General features: G+C 40.5%; 2 protein-coding genes across 4 annotated transcripts in view; one reads left to right on the forward strand and one right to left on the reverse strand.

Moving 5' to 3' along the window:
• TERF1 (telomeric repeat binding factor 1) overlaps positions 1 to 4,649 on the forward strand; it is a 43,205-nt gene extending 38,556 nt beyond the window's left edge. The window contains exon 10 of one of the 2 annotated variants that reach the window (XM_027561173.1): positions 3,432 to 4,649. In XM_027561173.1, the coding sequence (XP_027416974.1) occupies positions 3,432 to 3,608 (177 nt within the window). In that variant the 3' untranslated portion in view covers positions 3,609 to 4,649. The remainder of the gene's footprint in view (positions 1 to 3,431) is intronic. The other variant, XM_027561174.1, reaches the window with a different exon arrangement.
• Positions 4,650 to 13,124: 8,475 nt separating this feature from the next.
• Positions 13,125 to 25,925, reverse strand: part of SBSPON (somatomedin B and thrombospondin type 1 domain containing) — a 32,728-nt gene continuing 19,927 nt past the window's right edge. For both annotated transcript variants that reach the window (XM_027561176.1, XM_027561175.1), the window contains exons 3-5: positions 21,922 to 22,012; positions 20,105 to 20,281; positions 13,125 to 15,774 (exon numbers count right to left, since the gene is read on the reverse strand). In XM_027561176.1, the coding sequence (XP_027416977.1) occupies positions 20,108 to 20,281; positions 21,922 to 22,012 (265 nt within the window). In that variant the 3' untranslated portion in view covers positions 13,125 to 15,774; positions 20,105 to 20,107. The remainder of the gene's footprint in view (positions 15,775 to 20,104; positions 20,282 to 21,921; positions 22,013 to 25,925) is intronic.

Consider the following 25,925-nt stretch of genomic DNA (forward strand, 5'->3'; position numbering starts at 1 on the left):
GTCAGCTCCTCGCATCAAGTGGCCAAAGTTTTGAAGCTTTGGCATCAGTCCAATATTCCAATGAATATTCAATTGCCATCTTAGCCATTTTAAAGTGTATAGTTCAGTGTCATTAAACACCTCCTGTGCTACCATTACCACCATTCATCCACAGAGCTCTTTTTATCTTACAAAACTGAAACTCTGTAACCATTAAACAGTAATGTCTCATTCACCCCACCCCCACAAGCATCTGGCAACCAACTTTCTACTTTCTCTCAATTTGACTCTTGTAGGTACCTCATATAAGTGGAAATCTACAGTATTTTTTCTTTTGTATTTGACTTCTTGCACTTAGCATAATGTCCTCATTTACTTTGAGGACAAGATCATTTCCCTTGTAGTATGTGTCAGAATCTTCCTTTTTTAAGGCTGATGATATTGTATTTATATACCACTTTTTGTCTGTTATGTGTAATACGGCTGTCAACAGGAGTGTGCAAATTTCAAGTCTCTGCATTCAGTTCTTTTGGCTGTATACAAAAGAATATAGAATTCTACTCACAGGTAGAGTTGTTGGGTCACATGATGCTTTTAATTTTTGAGGAACCACCACACTGTTTTCCCTTGCAGTCGCACAAGTTTTCATTCCCACCAAGAACACATAAGAGTCCCAATTTCTCCACATCCTCACCAGCACGTGTTATTTTCTGTGTTCGGTTGTTTGTTTCATGGTGTACCTCCTAATGGGTTTGAGGCAATATCTTCTAGGGTTTTGGATTTGCTTTTCCTTAATGATTAAGTGACATTGAGCATGTTTTCAAGTGCTTATTGGCTATTTATATATCTTTTTTGGAGAATTGTCTACTCAAGACCTTTATTGATTTTAAAAATGTATTTGTAGTAAAACATAGCATAAAATATGTCACCTTAATTGTTTTTTAAGTGTATGATTCACTGGCATTAAATGCGTTCACACTGTCGTACAGCAGCCTCCAGAGCTTTTTCATCTTGCGAAATTGAAACACGGTGCTTATTAGACAGCCCCCTATTTCCCTTCCCCCTGTTCCCAGCAACCGTCATTCTACTTTCTGTTTCTGGGAATCTGACTACTGTAGATATCTCACATAAGTGAAATCATTCAGTATTTGCCCTTTCATGACTGATGATGGATGAATTTTTAAACCAAATGTGAGTCAGCTGGGGAAAGCATTCGTAGTTCAGAAACAGTAAATAATCATTCAGATGACCCTACGTATTGCTTCTCAGCATGTCAGCAGAAGGAATAGTTAGTTGGTCACCTCTAGCAAATGCCAGGTATCAGTAATTTTTTCTATGTATAATACAGAATTTGATTTTTAAAATTTTTTAATCATTTTCTCCAAAAACAAAATAATGTATCTTTAATTAGTTTGTGTTAGTTGAGTTCTCAGAAGTCTGTTGGAGAAAGTGAGAAGATTTTAGTTTTATGTGTGTGTCTACCTTGCCCAACATAGAACAGGGTTTTCACTGAGTTCATTAGGGAAGAATTAAATATTCATAAGTTCTATTTGGTATTATATGAATTCTACACATCTCTAAGGCTTCCCAGGTGGGCACTAGCGGTAAAGAACTCACCTGCCGGTACTGTAGACACAGGAGACTCGGGTTCAGTCCCTGGGTTGGAAAGATCCCCTGGAGGAAGAAAGAATACTGGAAGAAGAAATACTCCAGTATTCTTGCCTGGAGAATTCCATGGGCAGAGGAGCCTGGCCGGCTGCAGTCCATGGGGTCGCAAAAAGTTGGACATGACTGAGCACGCATGAGAGAGAGGAAGAGGGTGAGGGACACATCTCTAACCTGTTAACAGCTGTAGAATTTTATTTTATTTTATTAAATTATTTTATTTTATTAAATTTTATTTTAATTAACTTTAATAAATTTTTATTTTATTTAAATTATTTAATTTTATTAACAGCTATAGAATTTTAAGAGACATTATGGGCTTAAGTCAGACAAATTGGGTTTGTATTTAGTTCTCAAACCTTATAGCTGTCTGATTTGGGGCAGCAGAGCCATAGTCAGATCAGATCAGATCAGTCGCTCCATCATGTCCGACTCTTTGCGACCCCATGCATCACAGCACGCCAGGCCTCCCTGTCCATCACCAACTCCCGGAGTTCACTCAGACTCATGTCCATCGAGTCAGTGATGCCATCCAGCCATCTCATCCTCTGTCGTCCCCTTCTCCTCTTGCCCCCAATCCCTCCCAGCATCAAAGTCTTTTCCAATGAGTCAACTCTTTGCAGGAGGTGGCCAAAGTACTGGAGTTTCAGCTTTAGCATCATTCCTTCCAAAGAAATCCCAGGGCTGATCTCCTTTAGAATGGACTGGTTGAATCTCCTTTCAGTCCAAGAGACTCTCAAGAGTCTTCTCCAGCACCACAGTTCAAAAGCATCAATTCTTTGGTGCTCAGCCTTCTTCACAGTCCAACTCTCACATCCATACATGACCACAGGAAAAACCATAGCCTTGACTAGACGAACCTTTGTTGGCAAAGTAATGTCTCTGCTTTTGAATATGCTGTCTAGGTTGGTCATAACTTTCCTTCCAAGGAGTAAGTGTCTTTTAATTTCATGGCTGCAGTCACCATCTGCAGTGATTTTGGAGCCCCCAAAAATAAAGTCTGACACTGTTTCTACTGTTTCCCCATCTATTTCCCATGAAGTGATGGGACCAGATGCCATGATCTTCGTTTTCTGAATGTTGAGCTTTAAGCCAACTTTTTCACTCTCCACTTTCACTTTCATCAAGAGGCTTTTGAGTTCCTCTTCACTTTCTGCCATAAGGGTGGTGTCATCTGCGTATCTGAGGTTATTGATATTTCTCCCGGCAATCTTAATTCCAGCTTGTGCTTCTTCCAGCCCAGCATTTTTCGTGATGTACTCTGCACATAAATTAAATAAGCAGGGTGACAATATACAGCCTTGACGTACTCCTTTTCCTATTTGGAATCAGTCTGTTGTTCCATGTCCAGTTCTAACTGTCGCTTCCTGACCTGCATACAAATTTCTCAAGAGGCAGATCAGGTGGTCTGGTATTCCCCTCTCTTTCAGAATTTTCCACAGTTTATTGTGAAGAGCCATAGTGTGTCATGCATAATGTAGTCAGGACCCTTGATAATATCACCACAAGTTCTTACAGAAATCTAAGATATGTTCACAGAATCTCTTCCACCATTAAGAAATTGTAACATATTGGTTTTTTAAAAATTTGTATTTAGATATGTTAAAGAATTGTTTCTGTGAATAACTGTTCTACTTTTTATCCACTTTTGACAGAGGTTAGCTAGACTTACTGTGATGATCATTTCACAATATGTATGATACTGGATCATTATGTTGTCCACCTGAAACTAATGCTGTTTGTCAAGAACTGGTTCTGTGATTAACTGTCCTACTTTTCATCAAAAGGCATGGCTTTGGGAAGAAGACAAGAATCTGAGATCTGGTGTGAGGAAATATGGAGAGGGAAATTGGTCTAAAATACTATCACATTATGAATTCAACAACCGGACAAGCGTCATGTTGAAAGACAGATGGAGGACTATGAAGAAGCTAAAACTGATCTGTTCGGACAGTGAAGACTGAGAGTGTTTGCAGAGCTTGATGAGATGACAGTTTAACACTCTAATCACTGCATGTTGTTTGAAAGTTGGTCAAAATTCTGTTTAAAGCATTACAACATTTTTTCTGTGGCACAGTTACTCAGTATGAGAATTTGTGCTGTAAGAGCATTACCGTCATTGTATTCTTTAAGAATCTTTTTCCTTTGATAAAAAAAGTAAATTTTTTTGAACCCTAGTGCTTTCAATCCTCCTACCTCCAAACCCTATTCCAATAAAAAAGTGAAAGCCTGATTAGAGGAAAAATATATTGCTGTTAACCTGCTGTATATGTGTGGGCTGACTTCAACTCTGTGACACATATAAGAGTGAAGTTTCTAAATCAGTGAATAAGAGGCCTTTGACATAAGGCGTAATGATTTATGACCTTAATCCGTTAATTGCTAACACATTAGCTTATAGAATGATAAATGTACAAAGTAATCTATGAGATATACTTAAATTTTCCTTTTAAGTAGTTTCATATAAAGGAAAAAACTTGAAAATGTAATACCCATAGGACAAAGTTTATGCTACTACCAAGAATAGCTTATGTTTCATTTAGGTACATTTGACTTTGGTTCTGGTGTTAAAACTTTGACAGAGATAGTTTAAATAAAGCTTCTTTATAACCTGGTGCCATAAATATAAGTTTCTCCGATATTTTCATTTAATTAGATAAATATCGGGCCTAAATGGCATTCTGTAAATGTTTAAATTGGCTTTAAACATAATAATTTTAATGTCTATGATAAATAGTAGATAAACAAGATCCTGCACACCTTATTGGACAACTTTTGAGTTTTTACCAACATGGTCTTTAGAGAATTTGTCAAAAACTAGAATTATTTAGCATTTTGAGTTATGTATGTTTTATTAACAAGTATGTGAAAATGCTTAAGTATTTGTACAAAAATTAAGTAATTATTTTGTCATTTGTTTTTCTTATTAAAGTTTTATACATTACTTTCTCATTGTTCCTGAGTTTGTTGTCTTATATGTATAATAAATTAAAACGTGGATAATGTTTCCTGGTTCTATCTGTCCTGCTACAGTACTGGTTACCGTCATCGTGTTTACTGCAGACATTTTGATGATCAGTGCCAAAGCTGATGGCTTTTATTTATGAGCCAAAATAGACCAGTTTGTCAGCCTCTTTCCAGACACCCTAAATCATCAAATCTAAACTGCCAGGAGCTGTAAGATGCTCGGTTATTTCATGTGCCACTAAAAAAGATCACTATGAATTATGCTATAATGTGGTGCTTTCTTACTTAGAATTTTATTTTTAATTAAAGAACTGTTATAGATTTATGTAAGCATAGATTTTTATTATATAACTTGTGGACCCATAGAAAAGTGAAATAAATTGGGTTATTGTATTCCTAAATGCTTCCTCATTTTTATCTGAATATTTTGAATTTTTAAACTGAAATTTATTCAGACATCTAGACTCACATACAGTTGTAAGAAATAATAGGTCCTTGTACACCTGCTCCAGCTTCCCCCAGTGTCAGTTAAACCACAGTAAGTCACCATCAGATTATTGATATAAATCTTCAGTTTTACCTGGATTTTCCCAGTCTTGTACCACATGTGTACGGTATATGTAATTCCAAACAACTTATCACTTGTGTGGGTGCATGTATCTACAACAGGCAAGATACTCCAACACCATGAGGATCCCTTCTGTTGGCAGTCATCTCTCCTACATCATTCCTCCAACCCTTGGCAACCACTAATCTGCCCTTCATTTCTAAAACAGTCATTAAAAAGGTTACATAGAGAGTGACAAAGTGGGGAGTTCCAGAGAGCCTTCCTTTTTCTGAAGCAAATATTAAGCTGGCAAAAAAAAATATTAGAATCAACTTTTTGAAACGAATCTAATAAATGGGGGGTGCTTAATGGAAAAAAGAGGCTGCTAAATTGTAGCGCATTCTGGTGGTTTTCCTTAGCCTGCTTGAGGGACCAGTGATATGTGTTGGGGTGTAGTTTGGTGATGGGGGAGAGGCCAACACAGACCTTGTGCTCAGAGTTGTGGTGGAGTGTTTCCATGTCTGGCAGTTCCCTGAGGGTTCAGAGATTTGCCTTTGTTTTGCCCCTTATGAACTCATGGGCTTTAAAAGTGGTGCCTACATCTGCCTGGGGTCGGAGACAGCAGACAGATTGAAGAGCCTGGAGAAGAAAGTCAGTTCAGTTGCTCAGTAGTGTCCAACTGCGACCCCGTGAACTGCAACATGCCAGGCTTCCCTGTCTGCGGGGAGCAGGAGCTCCGCCCGTGGCAAAGGTCATGAGGAAGGAGGCTCAGCATACGCAAAGGCCTGATCAATCCTCAGGAGTCCCCCCGGAAATTCTCGAGCATCCACCCCCAAAACCAGAATCTGCCTACTTTCTGCTTTGTGCTCTCACCTACACCTCTGACTTTACGGGGGGCTGTCCCCCACTACCTCTCTCTGAAAAAAAAAAAAAAAAAGAGTTAACTTACAGCTCCAGTTAATAATTCCTGGGTGTGACAATGTTTCAACCTACAAACTCCTTTGGGATTCCTCTAGCCTGCCAGAATAGGTTTTTCCGGCCACATGTGATTGCTCAGAGCCTCCCAACTGTGAGAGGCATGAGATGTTCTAAACTATCTAAATACAGATTCCTTTGAGCAGTTAAAAGATTGATTAGAAATTGTATTGGTGAAGGGTTTTTCACTTGTTGGGCCAAGGTTTGCTGCTACGTCTCCATATCCCTTACCTGCTGTGTCCCTGGCAGTGTATTGATTAATATAATTGGTGTAAGTGGTAGCTTTAATGTTTGTAACCTTGGACCCTTGAGTTAATTCTTTTTCTTGTTAGAGCCCACCACACCTTTGCCCTGTAGGAATGCAACTTCATCTAATGCTTTTGGAGGGTGGTGCCTGACTAATCACCTTTAGAGAAAAATAAGCTTTCTGAAGAAAGGGTCTTAAAATGGTAACAGGCCTCCGGGCCAGAAGATAATGCAAATCACCTAAACTTTTGCATATGATAAGTTTGCAGGAAGAAAGCCTGGCTTACTGCATGACTCTACCCCTTCCCCCATTATCCTCTATGCATAACTTAAGGTATAAAAACTACTTTGGAAAATAAAGTGCAGGCCTTGTTCACCGAAGCTTGGTCTCCCCATGTCGTTCTTTCTCTCACCTTCTGGCTGAATTATTCAGCCTCTTTTCTCCATTGAATTTCCTCACTGAGCTATCCTTATTTCAGCCTCTTCTCCACTGAATTTCCTCACTGAGCTATCCTTTTTTAACCACTCTTTATATCTTTAGTTAACATTTAAATAAGCTGTTGTTTCCTGATTGCCAAAGCCCCTGACCCCACCGGGGCTGGACCCCGGCACCTGTCCATCACCAACTCCTGGAGCTTGCTCAAACTCATGTCCATCGAGTTGGTGATGTCATCCAATCATCTCATCCTCTGCCATACCCTTCTTCTGCCTTCAATCTTTCCCAGCATCAGGGTCTTTTCCAATGAATCAGCTCTTTCCATCAGGTGACCAAAGTATTGGAGCTTCAATTTCAGCATCAGTCCTTCCAATGAATATTCAGGACTGATTTCCTTTAGGATGGACTGGTTGGATATCCTTGCAGTCCAAGGGACTCAAGAGTCTCTCCAACACCACAGTTCAAAAGCATCAATTCTTCGGCGCTCAGCTTTCTTTATAGAGCCCAACTCTCACATCCATACATGACTACTGGAAAAACCATAGCTTTGACTAGATGGACCTTTGTTGGGAAAGTAATGTCTCTGCTTTTTAATATGCTGTCTAGGTTGGTCATAGCTTTTCTTCCAAGGAACAAGCATCTTTTAATATGGCTGCATGAAATTTAAGGTATGTGGTAGGTAAAGGCTTTGAAAGTCTTGAGAAAACCAGGGAATCCAGAAGACCAGGCCCCTGTGCCCAGGACTAGACACAGTCTCAGGAAAGACCTGCGAGTACCCTAGGCCTCTATGCTGTGTGATCTTTAGGCTTCATAAGTGCCAGAGATGGAGGCTAAGGCAGACTTAGTTATAGGTGGCCTGGTTCAGCGTTGAATGAGTTACCCAACTCAGAGCCAAGCTGCAAAGGCTGGCAGACTATCTGGTTTTTTTCTTTAATTGATTAATTTTATTTATTTTTTATTTCTCTGGGTCTTCCCTTGCTGCCTGCGGGCTTTCTCTAGTTGCTGTGAGTGTGAGCAGGGCTACCCTCTAGTTGCAGAGCACAAGCTTCTCATTGTGGTGGCTTCTTTTGTTGTGGAGCATGGGCTTAGGCACATGGGCTTATACCTGGGCTTAGTTCCCCCATGCATGTGGGATCTTCCCAGACCAGGGATTGACCCCATGTCCCCTGCATAGCCAGGTAGATTCTTAACTGCTGGATCACCAGGGAAGTCCTGTTTTTCATTTTGATTTAAGGAAATGAACTACTCTGTATTCTTTGTCTTTTTTAACCCCTACTCAACATATTCATGTTGTATATAGCCATTCTTGTTCATTTGCATTTCTACAAAGTAAGGTTATATAATTAAGTTCAGTTCAGTCACTCAGTTGTGTCTGACTTTGTGACCCCATGAACTGCAGCATGCCAGGCCTCCCTGTCTATCACCAACTCCTGGAGTCCACCCAAACCCATGTCCATTGAGTCGGTGATGCCATCCAACCATCTCATCCTCTGTCGTCCCCTTCTCCTCCTGCCCTCAATCTTTCCCAGCATCAGGGTCGTTTCAAATGAGTCAGCTCTTCGCATCAGGTGGCCAAAATATTGGAGTTTCAGCTTCAACATCAGTCCTACCAATGAACAACCAGGACTGATTTCCTTTAGAATGGACTGGTTGGATCTCCTTGCAGTCCAAGGGACTCTCAAGAGTCTTCTCCAACACCACAGTTCAAAAGCATCAATTCTTTGGCGCTCAGCCTTCTTCACAGTCCAACTCTCACATCCATACATGACCACTGGGAAAACCATAGCCTTGACTAGACGGACCTTTGTTGACAAAGTAATGTCTCTGCTTTTTAATATGCTGTCTATGTTGGTCATAACTTTCCTTCCAAGAAGTAAGTGTCTTTTCATGGCTGCAATCACCATCTGCAGTGATTTTGGAGCCCAAAAAATAAAGTCAGCCACTGTTTCCACTGTTTCCTCATCTATTTGCCATGAAGTGAGGGGACCGGATGCCATGATCTTAGTTTTCTGAATGTTGAGTTTTAAGCCAACTTTTTCACCCTCTTCTTTCACTTTCATCAAGAGGCTTTTTCGTTCCTCTTCACTTTCTGCCATAAGGGTGGTGTCATCTGCATATCTGAGGTTATTGATATTTCTCCCGGCAATCTTGATTCCAGCTTGTGCTTCCTCCTTACATCACAAATATTTGAGTTGTGGAAATAAATGAAACCACTCAAAAATGAAAACAAATAGGCTGTTTATTCAGAGCTTGCTATATTAAGGAAGCCAGCCACCATCACTTGTGTTTGGCAGAGATGCAGGCAGATGTTTATAGTGGGAAAGCTTTGTAGTCAAAAACTAAGGCTTCAGGCATGCTCTGATTGAAGCTTGTTGGCATGAGGAAGCTGGAGACTGGCCATCTAGCAGCAGGCATCTTATATGATTGTTTTGGGGATCATACTTGGCTTTCTCTGCTCTTAAGTTGAAAGTAGGGAGAAAAAAATGGGATGTTAATAGTCATCAACTGAGTCCTGCCCATTCTGGGTAGATAGTTTTGGGAATTCAGTTCCTCTTTCTAATCTGATTGGAGAAGGCAATGGTACCCCACTCCAGTACTCTCGCCTGGAAAATCCCATGGACGGAGGTGCCTGGTAGGCTGCAGTCCATGGGGTCGCTGAGAGTTGGACACGACTGAGCGACTTCCCTTTCCCTTTCCCTTTCTAAACTGATTGCCACAGAGGTTATGGCTCAGTGTTGTCATGTAAGGTCTGCCCATTGTCAATTTTTAGATTCATTCTCTGAGTTTCCAGTTTATGCCCGCAAGCCTTTTCCAATTTACATGAAGTGTAATATTATGAATAATACTAGGGACTTCCTGGTTGTGCAGTGGCTAAGACTGCCCTTCCAATGCAGAAGGCCCAGGTTTAATCCCTTGTCAGGTCCCAAATGCTAAAGCTAAGAGTTCACATGCCACAACTAAGACCCAATGTAGCTGAATAAATGTTTAAAGAGGAATAACATTAACTGTTACCTTTATTATAAAATATTAGGTATGATATTGTAACCCCTAGAGCAACCATTTTAAAAATACACATATACAACTAATATATAAATTGAAATAGTAAAAATTATTTAAATAATCCCTAAGAAAGCAAAAGCAGGGAGGAGGGGGAACAGGAAGCAGAAATCAACAAAACCACAAGGACTAACAAAAAAACAAATGGTGCTCCTGAATGCAGCCACACGAGTAATTACATTAAATGTCAATGATCTAAGCCAGGGTAAGCAAGCTTTCTGTAAAGGGCCAGATGAAATACTTTAGGCCTGTGGGCCACTGGGTTTCTGTCAACTCTGCTTGAAATGGTCCATAGACATAAACATGCAAATAAATGGGCCTGACTGTGTTCCAAGTAAATTACATTTACAGAAACTACAGGAGATTTCGCCTGCAGGTTGTAGTTTGCTGACCGATGACTTTGAGGTCTAGATTTTGTTTTCTTCCTCTGAATTATGCTGGACTTTGTTCTGATAGGCAGTTAATTCCAAATCTGGGAACTTCTCTTAATTCTCTCTCTCTTTTTTTTTTTTGGTCGGTTAGAACCACTTTGAATTAGCAGTGTGAGATTTCTAAAGCCCAGCCTGGTGATGAGAATTTGGGCTGCAGATCCACAGGACAGCTGACTGGTGACAACCTCTTAGACCTAAAGCAGTGTTCCCACAATTCCTTGGGGAGAAGGGGAGAGTTTGAGACTTGTTTCCAGATCAGTCTTCCTCTAAGAAGACAGTCTTTCGGCGTCCCTGTTTAACTATACTCCATTTCAGTCTGGGCGAGGGTGGCAAGGGAAATGGCACTGTAAAATGGGTCCCCCAGGACTTCCCTGGTGGTCTAGAGGCTAAGACTACATTCCAGGGATACTGGAGAGGACCTTGCTTTCTGAAATTCCCTCTTCTAGGCATCTGACTCTCCTTTCTTCTGCTTCACTGGTCCTGAAACTTTACAGCCACCTCTTTTCAGGTTCTTCTCTCTCAATCTCCTTATCAGTATACTCTTTGTCTTCTTTAAAAAAAAATCCTTTAACTGTAATTTTATTGGGAATCTGGAGGTAAAGGAGGTAAATATATTGTCAACCTGCCATGTTTAATTGAGAAGAGTATCCTAGTGTTTGGGATCGACAGGTACACACTGCTATATTTAAAATGGATAACTAACAAGGACCTACTGTAGCGCACAGGGAAGTCTGCTTAATGATATGTGGCAGCCTGAACGGGAGGGGAGTTTGGGGGAGAATGGATACATTACATGCATGGCTGAGTCCCTTCACTGTTCACCTGAAACTACCACAGCATTGTTTGCTAATCAGCTGTACTCCAATACAAAATAAAAAGTCAGAAAGAAAAAAACACCCTGTTGAGGACCATTTCATAAGGCTTCTGAATCTCTACACCTTTGAAAGGCTGAATCTTTGCCATCACACTTTAATCAGTGCCTTGAATGATACGGAAATTCTAGTTTCAAAATTATTGTCCTTCAGAACTTGGGGGCTTTATTCTATTAGACTTCAAGTATCCACTGATGCTGATGAGAAGACTGCTGTTTCTCATGGGAATTCTTGTTCCTTTGTAGGTAATTTGCTTGTCTTTCTTTGAAAGATTTTATAGTCTTTTCTTTATCCTTGATTTTAAATTTCACAAGTTTGTCTCTAGGGGTGGGGAGTTTTAAAATCCATTTTGTTTGTACTTGGTAGGACTGCCACACCCCAAGAAGAATGGCTCTACCTCCATCTTCTTTTCTACATGTTTTAAAGGGTGAAAGTGAAAGTGAAGTCGCTCAGTCATGCCCAATTCTTTTCGACCCCAAGGATAGTAGCCTGCCCCAAGCTCCTCCATCCATGGGATTTTCAAGGCAAGAGTACTGGAGTGGGTTGCCATTTCCTTCTCCAGGGAATCTTCCCAACCCAGGGATCGAACCCAGGTCTCACATTGTAGACAGACGCTTTACCATCTGAGGTATGGTCCCTCTATTCTGGTTTATCCATCCATAGAATCCTATGTCCTTTCAATCTTCAAAAAGTTTCTTCAAAATCTATGAGCTGATTCCATCCCTGCCTTCTCATCTGTGTTATAGACTCTGTTACAGACTTTTCCATGAATCCTATAATCTCAATGGGAGTTGAGGAAGAAGATAAACATGTTTATCCATCTGTCACCTTGACCTAGAAGTTTCACTTCCCTTTCCACATATTCATCAGAATATTCAGGTTTTCTAAACCATCTTACACTTATTTGTACAAACCTTCACCAGAATAGTCTTAGAGGGCAGAACTAGTTTTATATTACATCATTTTGGTGTATTCCTAGAAGAAATGGTAATTACAATTTTTATGCCAGAGTAGAACTAAACAATTTAAGTTATTGCTATTGCTATGTATGCATAATTTCAACATTCTCAGATAAAAACATCCCAAGAAAGGGAACTCCCTGGTGGTCCAGTGGTTAAGAATAGGCCTGCCAATTCAGGGGACATGAGTTTGATCCCTGGTCTGGGAACTAAGATCCCACAGGCTGCAGGGCAACTAAGTCCGTGCGCCACAACTACTGAGCCCACCCACGCCAGAGCCTGTGCTCCACAAGAGAAGCCACTGCAGTGAGAAACCCGTGCCCTGCAACCAGAGAAAGCTGGCACAGAAACAAAGCCAGCACACACAAAAATAAAGAAAGAACTTTTTTAAATTCCGAGAAAGACCCTACAAAAAGAACAATGAGATTATAGTTCACCTTGCTCCTTTTTCTACTCTTTTCTTTTCTCTTCTCATTTCCCCTCCCCCAGCTTTTCTCTACTAAATGATCACCATCTTTAATTCCTTTCCCCTGCTTTCCTGAGTGGGTATATCTACTTTTGTTCAAATTACTTTTCTCATGCACTTTTGAAAAGCAGCCTATTAAGTAGTGCTGCTGCTGCTACTACTGCTGCTAAGTTGCTTCAGTTGTGTCCGACTCTGTGCGACCCCATAGACGGCAGCCCACCAGGCTCCCCCATCCCTGGGATTCTCCAGGCAAGAACACTGGACTGGGTTGCCATTTCCTTCTCCAATGCATGAGAGTGAAAAGTGAAAGTGAAGTCGCTCAGTCGCTTTCGACTTCTAGCGACCCCATGGACTGCAGCCCACCAGGCTCCTCCGTCCATGGGATTTTCCAGGCAAGAGTACTGGAGTGGAGTGCCATTGCCTTCTCCAATTAAGTAGTGCTAGAGCCTGTAAATCATTGTACAGTGTCATTGGAAAGGACTCCAACTCTAACGTACTCATTAAAAAGGAATACCAAAGAAGTCTTAAATTCCTTGATCTTTATCTCTGAAAATAAAAAATTAGGGGTTCTTCATTCATCATTTAGACCACATGTTGCAGTTTGTTTCAGTTTTGTACTGTTTCCGTGGGCTTTGCTAGAAGTAATAACAAGCTTTTCAAGATCACTATTTAGTAGTTATGTCTTCCAGCCCTTGAAATTCTTCATAAGAATAGAAATAACAAAAATATGCTTCAATATGAAAATAATTAACAGTCATGTAGTGAAAGCTAAATATGTAATTTGAAAAACTGATTTTATACAACTCAAATATCCTGAATGTTATAGCATATTGGAACCATAAATACATCATAGCGTTATTGCTGTTAGTCATCATACATATGCCTATCAATTCTAAAATGTTTTCTTTTGGCTTTTGTGAAATTTTTTGTTTATTCTCTGACTTGTCCAGAAAACTTGGATATTTTCTAGCCAAACAAGTCAAGAGTTTTTCAAAATGTGAACAGAAAGTTTATTTACTGGTATAAAATTTTAAGTAACATTGAAAATTGCCCAGGTATGCCTTAAAAAGTTTTGTTTTACAAATGTTAGAAATGGTCTTGAAATGTTAATACTGAGCTGATAGTTGAAGTTTCTAACTCTGATGAGACTCAAATTTTTATTGTTAATTTATGAAGAATTTAGTTTACCCCAAAACTGTCCTGACATTTAAACAAATACATTCTCAGAAATATTGCTACTCTCAGCATTAAATATTGGGAACTTTTCCATCCCTATTAAACTTGCTATTGTCATTATATCATTCATTACATGATAAGTGCCAAGAAATAGGTATTTTAGTAAATCATATTTTATACATATGAAATCAAAGGAATTTCATATACAGGCACACCTCATTTTATAGTGCTTTGCAGATATTACCTTTTTTTTTTTTTTTTTTTACAAACTGAAGGTTTGTGGCAACCCTAGATTGAGTAAATCTCTTGGTGCCATTTTTCCAATATCATTTGCTCACTTTGTGTGTCTGTGTTACATTTTGGTGATTATTAGCATATTTCAAACTTTTTCACCATTATTATTATATTTGTCCAGGTGACCTGTGATCAGTGATCTTTGCTATTACTACTCACTAAAGACTCACATGATGGTTAGTAGTTTTGGGCAATAAAGTATTTTTTAATTAAGCTATGTACTTTTTTTTAGACATAATGCTATTGCACACAATAGACTGCAAACATATGGTGTAAATGTAACTTTTTTATGCACCGGGAAACCAAAACTATTTTGTGGCTCACTTCATTGTGATGGTCTAGAACCAAACTCAACTATCTCTGAGGTTTACCTGTAGTTTAAATCTCCAGATTCAGTTCTCTGAAGAAAATATTCTGAGTTTAAAATTTGCTTCAGAAATAAAAAGGGCTTTGCTTTTACAGAACAGTCTTTGGCAACATTAGACTCTTCATCGAAGCTAAATTCTGAATGAGAAGCTAAGATTTGGCTCTGTCAGTCCAGATTCTTCAACAAGGCCTTTTGTCTCTGGTTCATTGATTTTCCAATCATACAATAAGGAAACTAATACTTCTGTGTTTGTAGAGTTGGGGTGGGGATGGGGATCATATCATCTGTAATAAATCTATGCCTTCCATAATCTATGCCTCTACCTTCTACTCCAGACAAAAGAAAACCTGTGCTATAGGGGGGAAAAAAAGTAATAAGTTTACCTCAATTAAACTTGAAGTTGGACTCCAAAATTATTGTAGTCAATTTCAGGCTTTATGCCTTGGAAATAATTTTCAATGCTAATGATGGTAGAATGTTCATAATTAAAGCAATTGTTTCACTTATCGTTGCCAAAATTTCACTTCATGGAAATTAAAACATTTAAAGGAATTGTACTGACCTAGAATGAACATTTGATTGACGCTTTTCAGTTAACAGAAGAAAATTTCTTCTATTAAAAAAAAAAAAGGTATATTTAGTAGAGCTGTTGGTTTTGCTTACTAAATCTCAAACAATTTGTCCTGTGGGAAATTACTTGTGACAAATTTGCTTGAAATTATTATTGCAGAATTTGTGGAATAATATATGGGAAATGCACGCGTGAGTGTACATATATCTGTAGACATTTTTTAAGGCAAGAAGTTTTTAAGAGATTACAGAACAGAAAGAAAGAACCCAAGATTCAAAGCATGAGTACCCTTAAATGACAACTTACCAGTAAGTGGACCAATAAAATGTAGTCATTTTAGTGCAAACAGACTTACTCTGTGTCCAGAGGACTACCTGTTCAATGAGGAGACTCCAAGTGACAGGCCAAGGTCAGAAAACTACAGGAGACTTTAGACTGGGTCCTCAACATAGTAAAAAATAAAAATAAAGGCACTGCGTTTCTTAAGAACTGGCCCCCTGAATTTCCTTTCTCTGCTTCAGAATGTGGAAAAGACATACATTTAGGAACTTTAGGCCAAAGAGTTTTCAAAGGATTATGCAGCATCGAATATGACTTGGTAGTATTTAGCATGTTTACAAACACATTTTAAAATATTTATATCAAGATCTATATAAAAATGAAACTGTGAACAGCTGGACAAGAACACTGTTCTACCCGCCGAACTTTTTTCCAAGTTCCTTGACATCGAGGATTGCCAATTGCTTGCCAATGGAGGGTCTGATTTCTGAAATGATATTTTGAAAATGTGAGTTACACTAAAGCAAACCAAAGATGATTCTAATTTACAGAATTATAAATTAAGTTTTTTTAAAAAAAAAAGGTTAACACTTGAAGTTTTTAAGTGCATTACAAATTGAAATTAAAAAACAAACATCATCACAACACAACTGTTTCTTTTCTTGGGGTTCTGTCAAAACAAGTTACCATTTAATCCTTATTTGAGGACCTCTCCCTACCCTGCACATTGAGAACTGTAGTTTGAGGTCACTGCATTCGTGACTCTCAGTTGCTCTGAGTATATGAAGTGTTGCATAAAGGAAAATGACTTTCTGTTTTGTGTACGGTTTTTTAGTATATTTTTACTGGAGTATAGTTGCTTTACAGAGTTGTGTTAGTTTCTACTGTACAGCAAAGTGAAGCAGCTGCTGCTGCTGCTGCTAAGTCGCTTCAGTCATGTCCGACTCTGTGCGACCCCAGAGATGACAGCCCACCAGGCTCCCCCGTCCCTGGGATTCTCCAGGCAAGAACACTGGACTGGGTTGCCATTTCCTTCTCCAATGCATGGAAGTGAAAAGTGCAAGTGAAGTCGCTCAGTCGTGTCTGACTCTTAGCGACCCCATGGACTGCAGCCCACCAGGCTCCTCCGTCCATGGGATTTTCCAGGCAAGAGTACTGGAGTGGGGTGCCATTGTCTTCTCCACGTATGCATATATTGGCTCTTTTTTGGATTTCCTTCCCATTTAGGTCACCATTGAGCACTGGGTAGGTTTCCCTGAACTATGCAATAGGTTCTCATTAGTTACCTATTTTATACATAGTATCAATAGTGTATATCTCCCCAATTCATCCCATCTCCCACGGTTTCCCACACTGGCATCCAGATGTTTGTTCCCTATGTCTGTGTCTCTATTTCTGTTTTACAAATAAGATCATCTATGCCATTTTTCTAAATCCGACATATATGCATTAATACATGATATTTGTTTTTCTCTTTCTGACTTCACTCTGTATGACAGTCAGTCCCTAGGTCCACCCACATCTCTACAAATGACCAAATTTCCTTCCTTTTTCTGGCTGAGTAATATTCCACTGTATGCATGTAACGCATCTCTGTCCTTTCCTCTGTTGATGGTCATTTGGGTTGTCTCCATGTCCTGCCTATTTACATAGTGCTGCGATGAATGTTGGAGTGATGTGTTTTTCTGAACTATGGTTTTCTCTGGGTATATGCCCAGTAGTGGGATTGCTGGGTACTGTTTTGTGTACATTTAAATTAGAGGGGACTGAACCAAATGATTCCTTGTAATCCTTTCCAACTCTTTGATCCCATAATGAAAAATGTGAGCAGAGAAAAGAAAAAAGCCTTTATTATTGAAATTATTATTTTTTAAGTCACTGGAACTTCAGCCAGGGTTGAAGGTGCTTTATGGGTACATATTAAATTATAATATTCATTTTAAAGTCAAAATATGGATGAGGTAGTCAGGAAAATACTAAGTCTACATATTAAGTTTCTGTTTCATGTGAATTCTTTACCCACTTCACTCTTAGTGTGCATACTCGATATAGAGGCTGTTGGACACAAGAGACTAATAAACATAAGTTCAAGTTATTAAATACTAAAATATGCCCTGGGAATAATGATTAACTGGAAAGGTCCACATTTTTCTTTCTAATCTATATTTTTACCAATTCCATCTGACATTTTTAAAAGCCATAAACCATACATCACCAATTCTACCTGTCTCTTAGTTATGAATAATGTTACTGGATTTAACTGGTAGATAAGTAAAGGACTGGAATGGGTTTTTAGAAAGGTAAGATGTTTTCAAGGGTCAATTCTTTGGACAATCTAGATTTCTGTAGATTTATGCAATATTATAATTTACAAGAAACATATTTGGCAATCCAGGCGACTAAACTATATTTCTCATGTGTATTTGGTTTTTGTCCAGTTTCTAACTGACAGTCCCCAAAGCCATTGGAATTTCTTACATGTTGAGAGTGATAAAGGCATCTTTTTATGTGAGTAGGCAGATTTTTGGAAGCACCTGAAGTTGGGAGTTGGTTGCCAAGAGAATTAACCAGGTGGTTAGCAGGTTGGAATTCATGGCTCCACACCCCCAACCCCAAGGTCCAGGGATGGGAGAAGGGCTGGAAGTTGAATCAGTCAGTAGCCAATGACTCAATCAATGACCCTCCATAGTGAGCCATTCAGGAAAGCCAAAAGGACAGGGTTTAGAGGGTGTCTAAGTAAGTGAACACATGGAGAGGTGGGGAGAATGACACCCCTCCCCATACTTCTTCCCTGTCTTGCATTGGGCTGTTACTGAATTATATCCTTTTACAATAAACTGGTCATCTAATCAGGCGGCACTAGTGATAGAGAACTGGCGTGCCAATGCAGGGGACATAAGAGACACGAGTTTGAACCCTGGGTCGGGAAGACCCCCTGGAGGAGGGCATGGCAACCCACTTCAGCAATATTCTTGCCTGGAGCATCCCATGGACAGAAGAGCCCGGTCAGTTACCGTCCACAGGGTTTCAGAGAGTCAGACACAACTGAAGTGACGTAGCACACACACATGCACGGTCATCTAGTCAGTCAATGTGTCTCTGAGTTCTGTGAGCCCCTCTAGCAAATTAATCAGACCTGAGGAAGAGATCACGGAATCTCTGATGTATAGCCAGTCAGTCAGAAGCACAGGTTAACAGGTAACACAGCCTGAGCTGGAAACTGGTATTTGAAGGGGGTGGCAGGAGGGAGCAGTCTGGTAGGACTGATATTAAGTTAGAATTAAGTGTCAGAATTAAGTTAAATTGTTGGATGCCAACCTGGTGTCCCATGAATTGCTTCATGCTGTGTGAGGAAATCCCACCCCACCCCATATTAAAATGGAGTGCTTAGAACATCAAAAGAGTTTATGATCCTGCAAAACTAGGCCCACCAATACTATCTTAGTCATGACTGTGACTGCCTCACTAAGCAGTGGTTCTGAAATTTTGCTGTGGGTATGAATCATCTGGACAGGGTTCAGCAAACTGCGACCCATGGGCCGAATCCAGCCCACCCACCCCTTGTGTAGTCTACAGGTTAAGAATGATTACTACATGTGATCCAGAAATTCTACTCCTGTATATATATATATATATCCAAAGAAAATGAAAAGAGTGATTCAAAAACATACAGGCACCCCAGTGTTCATAGCGGCATTACTTACAATAGCCAAGACATGAAAGCATAGAAGTGTTTACCAATGGTTGAATGAATAAAGAATATGTGGTATACTCAGACATAAAGGAAATGAAATCCTGCCAGTTGCAGCAACATGGGTGGATCGGCAGGGGATTATGCTTGGTGAAATAAGTCAGATAGTGAAAGGCAAATAGTGTGTATTATCATTTGTATGTGGATTCTGCAAATCAAAACACACCAGTGAAAATAACAAAGAAACAGACTCACAGATACAGAGAACAAACTAGTGGTTACCAGTGGGGAGACGGAAGGGCAAGGGACAGCTAGGGTTGAGGGTTAAGAGGCACAAACTACTCTGTATACAATAAACAAGCCATACAGCACAGAGAACACAGCCAATATTTTATAATAACCATAAATGGAGTATAAGCTATAAAATTTTTCAATTGCTATGTTGTACACCTGAACCTGTGGCTCAGCTGGTAAAGAATCTGCCTGCAATTAGGGAGACCTGGGTTCAACCCCTGGGTTGGGAAGATCCCCTGGAGAAGGAAAAGGCTACCCTACTATTCTGGCCTGGAGAATTCCATGGACTGTATAAATCCATGGGGTCGCAAAGAGTTGGACACGACTGACCGACTTTTACCTCACTTCACTTTCACACCTGAACCTAATATAATATTGTAAATCAACTCTACCTCGACTTTTAAAAAATAGTAATAAAAATAATGATTTTTATGTTTTTAAAGAACTGAAAGCAATTCATAGATTATTTCATGATACATATAAATTCTATAAAATTGAAGTTTTAGTGTCCATTAATACAGTATTACTAGAACAAAGGTAAGCTCATCTGTTTGCATAGCGTCTATGGCTGCTTTGGAGGCAGGTCTCTGACGGTCCCTTGAGACCTTGGTCTGAGCCCCAATATCCAAATTCACCCACACCTCTCTGGTACAGAACCTCTAAGTCCTAGAATGTGAACTGGGTCCTGGACTCTGGAACGGCCAAATGGAAGTTTCTCCCCACTGTTGTGACTCCCCAAATCGAATACTGGTCTGCTGTGCATGACATGAAAAGGACATGTCTCCCCAAATGAGGGCCAAGAGAAATCCTCCAACCAGTTTCTCTGCCTTACCCGTCAGAGTCCAAGCCATCGCCAGAACAACGAAGGCTCACAGAGTTCATAGCTGGAGGCTGACAGTCCACACACACTGTGTAGCCCTCTCGGAGATATTGCATCCATCGGGTCAGGGGGCGATTTTCCAGGGCACAGTGGTGAGTCAGTGACTCTGTCTTGAACTCCATACAGTATCTAGAACAACAAAAAAAAAAGAGCAATTTCACTTGCTGTAATTGTAATGATTGGATGGGCCAAAAAGTTCATTCGCATGTTCCCATACCACTTTATGAAAATATCCAAATGAACTTTTTGGTCAACAAGAACAACAAGAAGTGCCCTGATGTTGTAGAAAGTCTTAGGAAGGCTGGAACCCCCTGAGGATGCCTGACAGCCCGGGGAAGGTAGGGTGTTGCCTTGTCACAGGTCACAGAAGGCCTGGTCAAGCTTCTCACTCGCTGAACTCTTGACATCTGACAACTGAACCTTTTTGCTGTTTCTCAATCCATGGTTGAATTATTTGGTCAACACCATACTGCACAAATTTTATCTCGTGTCCTATCTAGTTTGACCGTGAAATTATGTCTCAAAACACATTTCAGTAGGAAAACTGCCCTTGATAACTTTGCGGAGATTTTAATGAATTACAGAAATCGAACAAGAACTTGCTTGAGTCTGAGAACATGTGAGCCCCAGGAAGGCTGGTCCCAGATGTCCAGGCCAGCACCTCACCACCATTCCCGGGACCTTCCCTATACCCGCTCTCCTGGCTCACCTACATAATCTGGGGCAATGAGGTGAGTTCTGACTCAGAGTCAAGCATCAGAGTTATACTGGACATCACAGATGAAAGGACACGGGAAGCTGAGACACAGTTTTCTGTAACAGACTAGAGTCACCTTACACTGAGCTGTGGAAAACTCTAGCATTATATTATGTGACTAGACCCTGAAGGCCCCAGGGGTGCATTCAGACATGGATGAATATTTCAGAGTTTTGTACTTAAAAGCAACACAATTTTACAATTCTTCAGGGAAACAAAACAGCACGGCATTTTAGGTTCTAACTACATTAAAATGGGCTCTTGTGTTTTAATCCATATAATTACGAATTGTAATAAGTTAGATGGGAAGTGTTTAGAGAGACTGTTTCAAAGAACATCTTTAACGATGGTAGGTAAAGTTTATTTGGTACCTTAAGGTACTAACGTAGGAAATCTATGATGCAGCTTCAGTCAGCTTCAGACAGCTTAACCCTGACATTTTTTCAAGGATATTTGCTCATTAAATTCTCACAGCAACCCCACGCTGTAGGAATCAATATTCTCATTTTATAAGAAGGAAAAATTGAGGCGCAGTAAGAGGTGGTGTGGGGATTTGAACATGCAGCCGTCTGGTGTCCCTATTCTAACAGCAGAAGAGTGGGCTTCTAATGAGAATGGAGGTTCCTTCTGAGCCATTAGGTCTTGACAGAAAGGCTCAGACCTCAGATGGGGGCCATGTTCAAATTCACAAACAGAGGTGGTGCTGGAGTCCACGGTTCCATAAAGACTATAAGCTGAGCATCCTTAGTGTGAATGGCAAAATATACCATCTCATTTCTATACAGGATGTTTCTTCTTAGGGATCAGAGACAAAATATTTCTAGCCCCTTCCACCAAAATAAAACAGGGAAGGGGCAAGTATTTCCCAGCTCTGGGACAAAGAGTCACATTTTATTTGTTCGAAGTACATGAACAATACCAGAAGAAATTCCACCCCAACGAGTTACCTTCGTGAGCTGACTTGACCATCCGACTGGAAAAAACATGAGAAAAACAAATAATACCAAATTACCCAGCGTCCTCTGTGCTTGTGGTCCAGTGTGGGGAGGCCGCCTGTCTTGTTCGCTCCTTGTTGAACGCAGAGGTAGTTATAAAGGCAGGGACTGGAAAAGGAGAATGACCTTGAACATGTGCAGCTTGAAGTCTCCAGAGCAACTGTTCCCAAACTTGGTTTCAAACCCATCCAAAGCCCTTCAGTCCTAGACAGTTAAGGACTTAGGGAAGGTCATGGACACACGGCTATATAGAAAATGGATAACCAACACGGACCTACCATAGAGCACAGGGAACTCTGCTAAATGTTGTGTGCCAACCTGGATGGGACGGGGAGTTTGGGGGAGAATGGATTCGTGTATATGTATGGCTGAGTCCCTTTATTGTCCACCTGAAACTATAACATTGTTTACAGGCTATACCCCAATACAAAATGTTTGGGGTGTTAAAAAAATAAATCCCTCTACCCCTAAATCTATGGGACACCACCAAGGAGTGAAGGAGGTGAAGCCAGAGACCCCAGAACCAAATTCCATAAAGCCTCATGCAGCACAGTTGGGCAGGGAGGGGCACGCTTGTCTGCAGTGATCTCACCATGTACAAAGGAAAGTGGCGGGTAGGGGCCAGGGGGTGAGGGGAGGCGTGGGGGCAGCAAGCAGAGGGAATAATAAAAAGATGGGTGGGGTAGGGGGAACCAAGGGAAAAAGTAAGGTAATAGAGAAAGGGAGATTTGTTTTTTTATGAAAAGAAGAGAAACAGAGAAGACAAGTGAAAAGTAGAAAGAATAAGGCAAGAGAGAGAAAAGGAACAAAGGCGAGAGGAAGAAGACAAGAGAGAAAGTGGAGTAGAAGGAGAAAAAAAGAAAAAGGCAACCTTTCTAAATGAGAACGGGAAAAAACAGGAACAGCAAAGGAAGGAAGAGTGAATGCTCCCAGGTTTTCTGATAACCACAGCCTGGAAGCTTCGCCACCAACAACAAAGCCCAGGGTGTGACCATCAGGTGCTGGCCAGCACGGTGCTGTCCCCACTCCAACTTCAGGGAAGGAAGGTCTCGAAGGGTCTCTCCTCCTCACCGCCCCCCCCAACACCCTCACTTCTGATACTCTGGGTCAGAGGAAAAAAAAAAAAACAGCCAGAAACCCTTTCCTTCCACCTCTTCCCTCTTATTTTGCCTTCCTCCTATTTCATCTCTAAGTCTGGGGTGGGGGCTTCTGTTGCTCTGTGTAGCCCCTGGGGATGATCTCTTGATTCCATCCTGCTGTCAATTCAAGGAAGACAGGGTTTTGCCTTGAACATCATGGTAGCCCTCACATATTCACATGCTCAACAAATATGTGTTCAAGGAATGAATGGGTCGATGAATGAATGAATAAATGAAGTCATGAAACTGCCATGAGTTTCACAGGTCCTATTTCCCTGAGGTCTTCTGTTCCTATACTGAATCTTGCAGCTGAGAAAGCTCTACTATCCTTCTGACCTCTTATTTCAGAAATTGGACCATTCTGGGAAGAAGAGATACCAACTGAGATTGGCTTGTGAGATGCCCAAGTCATCAACAAGAGCACAAGGTCATGGGGGAACCAGCAGCAAAATAGATGCTTCAAGCCTCTATGTTCATCTTGCTAAGTTCCTTCCAGCCACGAGGTGGCAGCCTGAATTCTTTAGATTTTTCTGAATGAGATGTCATTTTTCTATTACATGGAAACATAAGACAGGCATAGCCACTTGGTCCTAAGAGTTGTAGGCACATTCGTGTCCCATGTGTCTGGGCATCTAGTCTCTTGTCTGAACACTACCCACATCTTGTATAAGCTCTAGACACCCAGCTGAGTGGCTCTTTCTTGCTGTGATAGCATGTTTGTTTTCCGAAGAGAACATGTCATTCTTTCTAAATGTGACCATAGCTTTGGAACTTCCAAAATTCACGGACAGAATCAAAAAGGAGAAGTGAATGCATGTACGTCAGGATCCTTCTGTTTCTCTTAGACCTAATTATCAGAAACAAACATCGAAAGGGTTTTCATTTTCTTATGGACTGTTTTCATTTCTGTTCTTTTGACACACATATGGACTTATTCACTAAGTAAAGAATACACTTACTGCTAAATCCTTATAGCATCCTACCAGTCAAACTATAACATTTTCAGAATATGTTTCTTTAGTTCAAAACATTTACCTGAGCTCCTAATTTGTATTGCGCATGTTATTACAAAAGTTCAAAGGCAATGCACTTAACATATAGCTCAAGGGAAAAAACGCTTGGTTAGGAAGTAGAGGGTAAGTGTAGGACTACAGTTTCTCATATGAAATCCGAAGAAAAAGTTCTGAGATAATAAAACTAACAGCTACCAGTGATGCACTTCTGAGTAAGTGTTTTTCATGCATTCAGTTCAGTTCAGTTCAGTTCAGTTGCTCAGTCATGTCCAGCTCTTTGCAAACCCACGGACTGCAGCTCGCCAGGCTGTCCATCACCCGTCCATCACCAACTCCTAGAGTCAACTCAAACTCATGTCCACTAAGTCAGTGATGCCATCCAACCATCTCATCCTCTGTTGTTCCCTTCTCCTCTCACCTTCAATCTTTCCCAGCATCAGGGTCTTTTCCAATAAGTCAGTTCTTCATATCAGGTGGCCAAAGTATTGGAGCTTCAGCTTCAGCATCAGTCCTTCCAATGAATATTCAGGACTGATTTCCTTTAGGACGGATTCGTTGGATCTCCTTGCAGTCCAAGGGACTCTCAAGACTCTCTTCTCCAACACCACAGTTCAAAAGCATCAATTCTTTGGTGATCAGCTTTCTTTATAGTCAAACTCTCACATCCGTACATGACTACTGGAAAAACCATAGCTTTGACTAGATGGACTTTTTTTGGCAAAGTAATGTCTCTGCTTTTTAACATGCTGTCTAGGTTGGTCATAACTTTTCTTCCAAGGAGCAAGAGTCTTTTAATTTCATGGCTGCAGTCACCATCTGCAGTGATTTTGGAGCCCCCCAAAATAAAGTCTCTCACTGTTTCCATTGTTTCCCCATCTATTTGCCATGAAGTGATGGGACCAGATGCCATCATCTTCGTTTTCTGAATGTTAAGTTTTAAGCCAACTTTTTCTCTATCCTCTTTCACTTTTATCAAGGAGCTCTTTAGTTCTTCTTCGCTTTCTACCATAAGGGTGGTGTCATCCGCATATCTGAGGCTATTGATATTTGTCCTGGCAATCTTGATTCCAGCTTGTGTTTCATCCAGCCCAGTGTTTCTCATGATGTACTCTGCATATAAGTTAAATAAGCAGGGTAATAATATACAGCCTTGACGTACTCCTTTCCCGATTTGGAACCAGTCTTGTTGTTCCATGTCCAGTTCTGTTGCTTCCTGACCTGCATACAGATTTCTCAAGAGGCAGGTCAGGTGGTCTGGTATTCCCATCTCTTTAATCATTTAATTTTCACAACCATTCTTTGAGATAGGACCAATTATTTCCCTTTCACAGATGAGGAAACTGTGGTCCAGAGAGCATAAGAAACATGTTCAAGGCTCAAAAGTGTGGCAGTCTGACTCTATTACAACACAGATGACAAAGTTTCACTAGTTTATTAATATTAATGTTTCAATACGGCAGCGTATTACTGATAAATTGCTTAAATTTGGTTCCATTTTCCCTTTTTGTCCCTTTGTGAAGTGAGAGCGGAGAAAGGAAAGCGGGGAAAGGTTAGCCCTGACACTCGGAGCCCCCTCAGGCTGGGGGATGGGCAGGAGGTGTGGCTCAGGGGTCGGGGAGGGCCTGGGGCAGGAGGGCACCTTGTATATTTGCAAAGTGCTTTCATAGTCTACATCACCGATCTTCACCAAAGCTCTGTCTAGACAGAGGTTTTCTCATCAGAAAACAGGCTCATGGAAGTTAAGGGAAAATAAATAGTAAATGACCAAGCAGGCACCCCAGTACAGACAATCAAGTCTATTTTTTAAGACCTACTATCCAAAAGCAGAGACATCACTTTGTAGACAAAGGTCCATATAGTCAAAGCTAT

The sequence above is a fragment of the Bos indicus x Bos taurus genome, chromosome 14 (assembly GCF_003369695.1).
Source record: "Bos indicus x Bos taurus breed Angus x Brahman F1 hybrid chromosome 14, Bos_hybrid_MaternalHap_v2.0, whole genome shotgun sequence".
Lineage (NCBI taxonomy): Eukaryota > Metazoa > Chordata > Mammalia > Artiodactyla > Bovidae > Bos > Bos indicus x Bos taurus.